The 12405-nt window shown below is 39.9% G+C and overlaps 1 protein-coding gene across 1 annotated transcript in view; it reads left to right on the forward strand.

Moving 5' to 3' along the window:
• Window positions 1–1013: 1013 nt before the first annotated feature.
• Window positions 1014–12405, forward strand: part of lemd3 (LEM domain containing 3) — a 36669-nt gene continuing 25277 nt past the window's right edge. The window contains exon 1 of the mRNA XM_061913204.1: window positions 1014–2281. Coding sequence (XP_061769188.1) covers window positions 1087–2281 — 1195 coding nt within the window. The 5' untranslated portion in view covers window positions 1014–1086. The remainder of the gene's footprint in view (window positions 2282–12405) is intronic.

Genomic DNA, 12405 nt, shown 5'->3' on the forward strand with positions numbered 1-12405 from the left:
TGACCACTAAATGGTAACACCCGAATACGTTTTTCAAGTCGGGGTCCACGTTAATCAATTCACGGTAAATTCATGATTCAATTCATGAATTTATAATAATCACGCATGACCGCAGCCCGGGGCCAGAATACAAGTGGTGGTATTGCATGTTACAGTACTTTGCAAGTGTCCTGGAGTAAGATACTGCAAAGACCTCTTAAGTCACAGTAAAATGCACACTTTTAATGACATTTCTTAACACAATTGTTAATCATATCGGAATGACAGAACGCCTTGATTGATTGATAGATACTTTTATTAGTAAATTGCACAGTTCAGTACATATTCCGTACAATTGACCACTAAATGGTAACACCCGAATAAGTTTTTCAACTTGTTTAAGTCGGGGTCCACGTTAATCAATTCATGGCCTGGTACACCACTACATAACAAATACTGATCTTTGACTTATTCAAGACTAATCACTGACGATTTGTTTTAGAACTTTAAAATATCTGTAGGAAACGTTTACAAAGTCAAGAGTTTGGCATCCGCGGCTAAAGCATTTTCTCCTTAAAGGCAATTAATGTACTTCCGACAACCGTAGGTCACATGTTCGAGGCGGCCAATCAGTTTCACCGTCTTATTTCCCTCTGCAGCGAATCAGCGTCACCCTTTGTTCATTGCGTGTGATTAGCGGTCTGGCAACAGGCTTTAAATTGACATACTGCTTTCTGTCGGTCGGAAATAGAACAGCACAGTTGCGTACAAATAAAAGTAAATACACTGTCCATAAAAAAATAATGTAATATCTGAAATAAATTAAATGAAGATATCAAATATTGTTTTGAATGCAGAGAAAGGGTGTGTACAAGTCTGATAAACGCTTGATATATATATTTGCTGTATTTTATTTGTTTATTATATTTTCCGAATTCTGATGATGAAATGAATGTAGAAGTGAACAAGCATTTTTTCTTTTACGCTTCTATTTATACACTTTCAAAGATTGCGTGTTTTGAATAAAGCCTATACTTTGGACGGCATCCTGCCCCTTTGCTGACGTCACTTCCGTCACAAAGTCCTTTGCGAGAGAGTTTGACCAAGATGGCGTCAACGCAGCTAACCGACGAGGATCTTTGCTCCGAATTAAAGCGTTTCGGTTTCACCCCAGGGCCAGTGACCGAAAGCACTCGACCGGTGTACTTGAAGAAACTGAAGAAGCTTCGGGAGGAACGGCAGCAGCAGCAGCGAGGGGTTCGGGCCGCCAAAGCGCGCAGCGGCGGTGGAGCCATCAACAGCAACACGGCGGGATTTGGGCCAGCCAGTCGTGACGTCACGCACCTGAGCTCGAACAGGCGACCCGGCCGGAAGTCTACCGTTCTCGGCTTCAGCTCGGACGAGTCTGACACTGAAACTCCACTGAAAAGAAGCGACGGGGGGGCGAAACAACAAGCGAAATATCCCGCCGGAACCCCGTGTGTTAAAAGTCGACATGGTGCCGGGAGTACGCTGAACAATTTTCCAGACGGGGTCTCGGCGAGTTGGGGACTTGGTGTTAGACCTTGCCCCGAAGCGGATGGTCGGGTTAGTGGCGACTCCGAGGACGAATTTGACGTTGGGGAGGAGAAGTCCTGCCGCTCTTTAAATGGCAGCAGGGCGTCAAACTTTAACGCTAGCAAGCTAGCCGGGAATTATTCCGACTCGGAAGAGGAGGGGGGTTGGGGCCTTGGGGGAGACCGACAGCGGGGTAGTCTGGATCCCAGACAGGGCCACGCGAAGGCGGGCTTCTCACCCCACGTCGCCCCCCGCGGGTCTAACACAACCGGGGGTGTACACATGGTGGGGAAACGTCACGGGGAGAATGAAGGAGACGGCATAAAGAGAAATGACTCAAGGAGGAAAACTATCTACGTGTCCCTCGCCGAGAACCACATGGAGACTGCAGGCAAAAACCACCACGCCGACAAGGAGGGTATTAACTCGAGTCGGTTCAGCACTGGGTTGAGACCCCGCTTTTCCACCTACAGCAGTCTGGCTCCGACCTACAGGGCCAACCACTCCAACCACAACTCCCCCAACCACTCATACAGCTCCCCGCTGCTCAAGGAGAAGCCGCCCGCTCCACCGGAGGATGACATTTTCCAGCAGTTCAAAAGGGAAGAGGTGGCGACCGCAAGCAGCTTCAGCGCCCACTACCTCTCCATGGTCCTGTTGACAGCCGCCTGCCTCTTTTTTCTACTCCTGGGCCTCATGTATCTCCGGATGAGAGGCAACGGGTCAACAGAAGTAGACGTAGTTGGTGAGTATCCCAACGTTCAGATGGGTCCCATACATTAATCAACCTGGAACTTCGAAGTACCAGTAGAATGGAAAAACAAGTTGCCTCTATATTGAAGCTATTTCATATATATCTGATTTATAACACTGAAATACTTAAAAAATTTGCATTGCAAATGTTGTATTTATTGCGACGCAATATTGGCTTTATTTTAACAAAAAATCTTACACTACTTTAAACGTGTTTGTTATTGCAAGTTTGTTCTTAAATGAAATAGTGAACATACAAGATAACGTGTCTTTTAGTAGTAAGTAAGCAAATAAAGGCTCTTAATTAGTCTGTTTACATGCAGTAATATATTGTCATTTTCCTTTCTATTATTTTGTCAACATTATTAAAGGCCTACTGAAACCCACTACTACCGACCACACAGTCGATAGTTTATATATCAATGATGAAATATTAACACTGCAACACGTGCCAATACGGCCGGTTTAGTTGACTAAATTACAATTTAAAATTCCTGTTGAAAACGTCGCGGAATGATGATCCGTGTTTGTGACGTTATTGGTTGGAGGGGACATATTAACCAGCACCACTTGCGGCTAAAAGTCGTCGCTTTTCATCGCGCAATTACACAGTATTTTGGACATCTGGGTTGCTGAATCTTTTGCAATTTGTTCAATTAATAATGGAGAAGTCAAAGTAGAAAGATGGAAGTGGGAAGCTTTAGCCACACAAACACACGGTGTTTCCTTGTTTAAAATTCCCGGAGGTGAAGCTTTACTATGGATCAGAGTGGTCAAGCAAACATGCTTCCCGACCACTTGTTAACCGGCAGGTTTCGGTGAGAAAATTGTGGTAAAAAGTCGCCTCTTACCGGAGATCAGCGGAGCTTGCGCTGTCCAATCAGCTGCTGTGATTTCCCTCAGAGACTGGCGTCAACACACCCGTGGACACACCCCTCCGACCATCAGGTACTATTTAACTCACTGAAACACTAGCAACACAATAAGCAGATAAAATAAGCAGATAAGGTATTTTCCAGAATTAACCTAGTACATGTGTCTAAAAACATCTGAATCGCTCCCAATGCAATCTGCCTTTTTTTTTTTTTTTTCCTAGTCCTTCACTATCAATATCCTCATCCACAAATCTTTCATCCTCGCTCAAATTAATGGGGAAATTGTCGCTTTCTCAGTCCGAATAGCTCTTGTTGCTGGAGGCTCACATTATAAACAATGTGAGGATGTGAGGAGCCCTCACACCAGTGACGTCATCATCTGCTACTTCCGGTAAAGGCAGGGCTTTTTTTATTAGCGACCAAAAGTTGCAAACTTTATCGTCGATGTTCTCCACTAAATCCTTTCAGCAAAAATATGGCAATATCGCGAAATGATCAGGTATTACACAGAATTGACCTGCTATCCCCATTTAAATAAGAAAATCTAATTTCAGTAGGCCTTTAAGGACAGCTGGTAGAAAATTACTTATTAATCTACTTGTTCATTTACTGTTAATGTCTGCTTACTTTCTCTTGTGTCAAGGTACATATTTCCAGAGTTTATAAATATATTATACATTTTTGAAAGACAAAAAAAAATGTTGTGATGCCAAAAATTATCGACGTAATCATAGTAATATCGACTAGATACGCTCCTGTACTTTGTATCATTACATTGGATGTTAGGTGTAGATCCACAAATGGCATTTGTTTACATTGTGACGCCAGTGAGCTACGGTGTGTAGTGAAGCATGTTTAGCTATTCCTCGTCCTGCAGAGATGATAGTTGTAAGAAACATACTTTATTTGTCGCAATGGAGGTGAGGATTATTCATTTAAAAGTAGCTAAAACACTGCAGACTGAGGCTAGACTTAAGCTGCTAGCTAGCTAGCTATGGCTTAAAGCAGTGGTTCTCAACCTTTTTTTTAGTGATGTACCCCCTGTGAACATTTTTTTTTTAATTCAAGTACCCCCTAATAAGAGCAAAACATTTTTGGTTGAAAAAAGAGATAAAGAAGCAAAATACAGCACTATGTCATTAGTTTCTGATTTATTAAGTTGTAAAAATATTGCTCATTTGTAGTGGTATTTCTTGAACTATTTGGAAAAAAAGATATAAAAATAACTAATAACTTGTTAGAAAATAAACAAATTATTCAATTATAAATACAAATTTCTACACATAGAAGTAATCATCAACTTAAAGTGCCCTCTTTGGGGATTGTAATAGAGATCCATCTGGATTCATGAACTTAATTCTAAACATTTCTTCACAAAAAAATAAATCTTTAACATCAATATTTATGGAACATGTCCACAAAAAATCTAGCTGTCAACACTGAATATTGCATTGTTGCATTTCTTTTCACAGTTTATGAACTTACATTAGGGACGGCGTGGCGCAGTGGGAGAGTAGCCGTGCGCAACCCGAGGGTCACTGGTTCAAATGCCACCTAGAACCAACCTCGTCACGTCCGTTGTGTCCTGAGCAAGACACTTCACCCTTGCTCCTGATGGGTGCTGGTTGGCGCCTTGCATGGCAGCTCCCTCCATCAGTGTGTGAATGTGTGTGTGAATGGGTAAATGTGGAAGTAGTGTCAAAGCGCTTTGAGTACCTTGAAGGTAGAAAAGCGCTATACAAGTACAACCCATTTATTTATTTAATTTATTTACATTCATATTTTGTTGAAGTATTATTCAATATATATATTTATAAAGGATTTGTGAATTGTTGCTATTTTTAGAATATTTTTGAAAAATCTCACGTACCCCTTGGCATACCTTCAAGTACCCCCAGGGGTACGCGTACCCCCATTTGAGAACCACCGGCTTTAAGCACCTCTTCCGGTGGGAGTTTCAGTGTTATAACTTAACCTTTATTGTTAGTTTTTAAGCCAAAATGCCTCAGTTCTCCCTTTTCTGTCTACACCCATTGTCTGTTTGTAAGTACTCCGTGATTGTGTGCTACCGAACATGCTCGTCTACTCGTAAACCAGCAATGACACGACGACGGGAGTGCGGGAGGCTGGTGGACCGGTACTTTTCAGAGGCGATATAGTACCGAATATGATTCATTAGTATCACGGTACTATACTAATACCAGTATACCGATCTCACAGTGATTCCTGGGCCATTTTTAGAGATAATGAGCAAGTCAGTCATTTGGTTAGTGATGTAAAGGTGGGAACCAAGGATACGTTCCCCATCAACAACAATGCTAACCGTGTAGACTTTGTGAGAGCCAACAACGAACACTTTGGGAAAATTATGATCCAGAAGAACCCTATATTTTTTTTAGCCTGAGTATAAAGAGAATATAAGTTTTTAGAAGCTGCGTGTAAAACAAACAAAACACTCTAGCATTGTGTAGCACTATTGTTAAGTGCTAAACAAGAAATACAAACTACGAACACAATAATACGATCGTTTGCTATACAATGTTGACTCTCACTGCAATGACGACTCATAGGATGTTCATATATTCCTACGAACATAACAAAATGATCGCTTGCTATACAATGTCGACTCTTAAAGCAATGACGATTGATGGGGTGTTCATATCTTCCCAGTTAAGTGAAGAATTAATCATAATCTGCATGAAGTTGCTGCCTGCATGCATCAAAGTCTGTCTTCGGTTGCCATATTTTTGATTTATGGCTAAATCCTTTCTATTCTCCAGATGAGGCATAATTTATAATCTAAAATAAAATCGACGAGCCAAGATGCGATGCAGCAGGACATCGGCCGGTTCAATGCTGCAGCATAAGATAGTTGCCTCTGTTAGTAATGCACCGCTAAAAATAGTTGGTCTGCCTTAGCGCTTATAATAACAATACAGCAAATATTTGGTTAATATTCACATTACGATATGTACAGTATTGTTGGTAGTAGGGCTGGGTATTGCCAAGGACCTCACGATACGATACGCATCACGATACTTGTGTCACGATACGATACGATATTGCGATATTAAAAGTTTTGCGATACATGCGATATATTGCAATATTCTACATAGTTAACTGAAAAATGTAAAATGCATTATGCATCTTAAAATCTGAGTTGTATGTACATCAGATGATCGTGATAATTCACGGAACAAACTGAGGCAAATGTAATTCAAGTTACCCATGCCATTTTATTTTAACTATACAAGCACAAGTTACAACATATTTGCATGAACAACACACTGTCTGAAACACATTGAAAAGTGCAGTGTGCTTTATTATTAGTCTCCCTGAGCACAATGACACAAAGTGCAGTGTGGGTCAGTGTCCACAAACTGAACTGAAACCTCAGTGCATCATGTTTATTCTGAACTTAGATTAAATACTCCAAATAAGTGGACGAGAGGACTTTGACAAGGTCCAATGTGGTCTGCTTCGGGTCGGCAGGTTTCGGCAGCTGCGGTTCTACAAATATGCCGGGGTGGTGTCTTACTAAATGTGTTCGCAAGTTTGTCGTGTTGCCTGAGTATCTAATGGGAGCGAAACAGCGTTTGCAAAGCGCGCGTAGTCTTTGTCCAGCTCACATGTGTGCTCTCTTTTCCTTTGGAATCCAAAATACTTCCAAACATCTGCCTTAAAGTTCGAGGGCGTCTCTAGTTTAAGTTTACCTTCCATGCTTGCTTGTTTTTTTTTTTTTTTTTTTTCAGCTCCACTGCCTCACTGCAACAGCCGGGGAAAAACGAGAAGAAGAGTGCAAACGCCTTGCAGTGAGGTAGCGGCACAGCGACACCTGGCGGAGCGGAGGTCGCACTGCATTTACAGTCCGTCTAAAAAACATGATTTTTTTTATTTTTTTTAATCGATATTCAAACTTTGAGTATCGATATTGAATCGGAAGAGAACGTATCGCGATGTATTGCTATATCGATATTTTTGCCCACCCCTAGTTGGTAGGTTTTTTATGTTTATTTAGCGGGCTTTGTGGGCAGAATAGATCACCCCCGTTGACTCTATTGTTAGCAGACTTTTTATTTATTTATGACTTAAAATGCATTTAAAAAACTGTTTTTTTTTTTGTGTTATATAATGATTGTAAATGATAGAAGACAGCACACCGCTGTCTAATTTTTGCATATTTCCAGTATGATTGATCTGCTGATATAGTCAGAGTGCAAAAGGGTTCCCACTGGGACGTCATGCCACCCCGAACCTTAGGAAATTGCCGAAGACATTCAGAGCGAAATATTCAAAATTGCTGTTCGAAATTGTGGCGTTTTGGTATGTTTAAATTGTATTTTCACAAACTTTGTGGATTGGAAATACAACCGGATATTATTTAAGGATGCAATGAAACACAATTAAGCATATAAAGTCAACTAATTTTTCCACTCCACTGATATTTTAACTCTAGTACAAGGAACACAATGGAAGGTGATGCTGAAGATTTTTGGTATCAGTCGCATACTGAGTATATCTAGGGCAAATATTGCCAATATCGATACATTGTACAAACCCCGTTTCCATATGAGTTGGGAAATTGTGTTAGATGTAAATATAAACGGAATACAATGATTTGCAAATCCTTTTCAACTCATATTCAATTGAATGTACTACAAAGACAAAATATTTGATGTTCAAACTCATAAACTTTATTTTTTTTTTGCAAATAATAATTAACTTAGAGTTTCATGGCTGCAACACGTGCTAAAGTAGTTGGGAAAGGGCATGTTCACCACTGTGTTTCATCACCTTTTCTTTTAATAACACTCAATAAACCTTTGGGAACTGAGGAGAGACATTTTTGAAGCTTTTCAGGTGGAATTCTTTCCCATTCTTGTTTTATGTACAGCTTAAGTTGTTCAACAGTCCGGGGTCTCTCTTATGGTATTTTAGGCTTCATAATGCGCCACACATTCTCAATGGGAGACAGGTCTAGACTACAGGCAAGCCAGTCTATTACCCGCACTCTTTTACTATGAAGCCAAGCTGTTGTAACACACGGCTTGGCATTGTCTGGCTGATTAAGCAAGGGCGTCTATGATATCGTTGCTTGGATGGCAACATATGTTGCTCCAAAAGCTGTATGTACCTTTCAGCATTAATGGTGCCTTCACAGATGTGTAAGTTACCCATGCCTTGGCCACTAGTACACCCCCATACCATCACAGTTGCTGGCTTTTCAACTTTGCACCTAGAACAGTCCTGATGGTTATTTTCCTCTTTGTTCCAGAGGACACCACGTCCACAGTTTCCAAATATAATTTGAAATGTGGACTCGTCAGACCACAGAACACTTTTCCACTTTGCATCAGTCCATCTTAGCTGAGCTCGGGCCCAGCGAAGCCGGTGGTGTTTCTGGGTATTGTTGATAAATGGCTTTGGCTTTGCATAGTAGAGTTTTAACTTACACTTACAGATGTAGCGACAAACTGTAGTTACTGACAGTGGATTTTATGAAGTGTTCCTGAGCCCATGTGGTGATATCCTTTACACTGAGGGAACGAGGGTCCGTTATATCATCGCTTACGTGCAGTGATTTCTCTAGATTCTCTGAACGTTTTGATGGTATTACGGGCCATAGATGGTGAAATTCCTAAACTCCTAGCAATAGCCCGTTGAGAAATGTTGTTTTTAAACTGTTTGACAATTTGCTCACGCATTTGTTTACAAAGTGGTGACCGTTTCCCAATCCTTGTTTGTGAATGACTGAGCATTTCACAGAAGATGGTTTTATACCCAATCATGGCACCCACCTGTTCCCAATTAGCCTGCACACCTGTGGGATGTTCCAAATAAGTGTTTGATGAGAATTCCTCACATTTATCAGTATTTATTGCCACCTTTCCCAACTTCTTTGTCACGTGTTGCTGGCATCAAATTCTAAAGTTAATGATTATTTGCAAAACAAAATGTTTATCACTTTTAACATCAAATATGTCGTCTTTGTAGCATATTCAACTGAATATGGGTTGAAAATGATTTGCAAGTCATTGTATTCCGTTTATATTTACATCTAACACAATTTCCCAACTCATATGGAAACGGGTTTTGTACTTAGGGATGGGCGATATGGCCTTTTTAGGCGTTATTTTTAGGCCATATCACGATACACGATATATATCTAGAAATTTTGCCTTAGCTTTAAATGAACACGTGATGCATATAATCACAGCAGTATGATGATTCTATGTGTCTACATTAAAACATTCTTGTTCATACTGCATTAATATATGCTCATTTTAAACTTTCATGCAGAGAGGGAAATCACAACTAAGTCAATTGACCAAAACTGTATTTATTAAACAGTTAATAACAGGTGACTTTTCAAATGATGCTACATATTAGCAGTATTGCTACTTCTGGTAGCAATGCTTGTGCCCCACACTTGACAAATTAAAGTTGGTTATTCGACATCTTCCTGCTTGAAGCCAAACCACCGCCAGACGATGGACCCCCTGCTGTTTTTCTTGGGAATTAATTCTTTTTTCATTTGTTACCAGATTCGCACCTTCTTTCTCTCGTATTACCACTCATACTGCTTCGCTAGCATCACAGCTAATGTTACCTAGTCTGCTACCTCTCTGCTCCGCCAGGGCGTATACATACGTATGTGAAGTATGACGTGAAAGTATGTGACGTGTGTAAGAACGTGGTCTTGCTTGTCTGTGAGAAGGAGAGACAAGAAGGAGTGGGAAAAGCCTGTAGTGTAATGCCAGCAGCTAAAAGCAACTGCGTGAGAACGTATACCGTATTTTTCGGACTATAAGTCGCAGTTTTTTTCATAGTTTGGCCAGAGGTGCGACTTATACTCAGGAGCGACTTATGTTAAATTATTAACACTTTACCATAAAATATCAAATAATATTATTTAGCTTATTCATGTAAGAGGCTAGACGTATAAGATTTCATGGGATTTAGCGACAAGGAATGATAGATTGTTTGGTAAACGTATAGCATATTCTATATGTTATAGTTATTTGGATGACTCTTACCATAATATGTTACATTAACATACCAGGCACGTTCTCAGTTGGTTATTTATGCGTCATATAACATACACTTATTCAGTTCACTATTCTTTATTTATTTTAAATTGCCTTTCAAATGTCTATCCTTGGTGTTGGGTTTTATCAAATACATTTCCCCAAAAAATGCAACTTGTACTCCAGTGCGACTTATATGTTTTTTCCCTTCTTTATTATGTATTTTTGGCAGGTGCGAGTTATAGAACGGAGCGACTTGTACTCCGAAAAATACGGTCCTCGGAATATCACGATATAGTCGTTTTCTATATCGCACAGAGACAATCCCGCAATATATCGTGTATATTGATATATTGCCCAGCCCTAATTGTACTTGACATTTTCAAGATCTGTAAATTATTTTTGCCTTTAATTGATCGTGATAATAATCAATACAGAAATTAATCCAGAAATTTATTCGTAAACAATTTAACAAATTTGAATACAACCACTTAAAATAGTGTAGCAGTATCAAAAAAGTAATGCAATTTTACATTTTATAAAATACATAATAATAAAATCAGTAGAGCCCCACTCTTCAATGGGGGTTAGTTCCAAGACCCCAGTAATTGACAAAAACCGACAATAATGGACGCATCCATAAAAGTCTTTAAAATAACCATCACTGTATCAAAAAATAATTCACATTTACCTTTTATAACATACATAATAGTACATCCCCACTACTTGTGGAGGTCAATTCCAAGACCCCTGCGAAAAACAACAATAATGGACACATCAATAAAGTCCCAAAAATGAAGTTTTTATTGGTCTTTTTAGCCCTTTACTAATCTCTTTTAAATGCAAGTTTTTTTCACATATTAATAAATAATTACAGGCATACAGTATGCCTCGTGCTTACAAAACGTGCAGTTTAGGGCTAAATGCGATATATCCTTTCAGAAATAACTTTGCGATATACAAAGCGCACAATATAGTCAGTATAGTATACAATAATGTGCTTTGCGATGTACGAATATGCAATAGTCACACCGCGAAGTCCCTGAGATAGTTTTTTTGCCAGCTTTGTAAGTGTGTCGTGATTTTAAAAGTGATGTACACATTGTATTACTAATATCTCATTCATATTTGTCGCTGCAACCTGGCGCAGGTGTACTACTGTCTCACCAATTTCTGGTATCCGCATGCCAACATTCAAATTCAAGACTTCAATCAACTGGGGCTGCAACCATTCACTGATTAATGTAATTAAAAGAAGGTTACATTTGTACTTTGATGCTTGAATGTTTTGTTTAATATGTAAAATAAGCGGGCATTGTTTCTGCAAGACTACTCCAATAGGGTTCACAAGAGAGCAGTGCACCTATTGGTCGCAGTGCCGGTGATGTGACAGGACCTGTGGTTTTAAGAAACACAACAGTGCAATGGTGGAACGACAGCAAAGGGTATAAAGAAGACAAGAGATTTTTTAAAAAGACATGTTTGTCCCATTGTCGAGCAGCACGGTGGTAGAGGGGTTAGTGCGTCTGCCTCACTATACAAAGGTCCTGAGTAGTCCTGGGTTCAACCCCGGGTTCGGCATCTTTCTCTTTGGAGTTTGCATTTCCTCCCCGTGACTGCGTGGGTTCCCTCCGGGTACTTCGGCTTCTTTCCACCTCCAAGGACATGCACATGGAGATATTGGCAACACTAAATTGACCCTAGTGTGTGAATGTGAGTGTGAATGTTGTCTGTCTATCTGTGTTGGCCCTGCGATGAGATGGCGACTTGTCCAGTGTGTACACTGCCTTCCGCCTGATTGTAGCTGAGATAGGCACCAGCGCCCCCCGTGACCCCAAATGTAATAAGCGATAGAAAATGGATGGATGGATGTCTCATTGTCTTGTCAGAACATCTTCAAACTGAAAAGTCTTACGCTAGTACTGATTTGATGTCAGTGTTTAACCTTAGTATCGATATGATCAATGTTTGGATAAATCTGCTCACCCCTTGCAAAATTTCAGGTTTTTATTATGTACAAAATGATACAACACAAAATTATCTAAAAACGCATCAGATAAATAGGCTGGTATTTTGTAAAATACAATTAAAAAGGTTTTTCTTAGGTAATTAAGAGCATTTGTGCACTTAATCAATTGACAATCAATTGATTCAATACAGGGACGCAATGCTTAACTCGAGCGTTTTTTAAATTATTACTTTTAAGCACTTGC

Source organism: Nerophis ophidion, linkage group LG10, assembly GCF_033978795.1.
Source record: "Nerophis ophidion isolate RoL-2023_Sa linkage group LG10, RoL_Noph_v1.0, whole genome shotgun sequence".
In the NCBI taxonomy this organism is placed as follows: domain Eukaryota; kingdom Metazoa; phylum Chordata; class Actinopteri; order Syngnathiformes; family Syngnathidae; genus Nerophis; species Nerophis ophidion.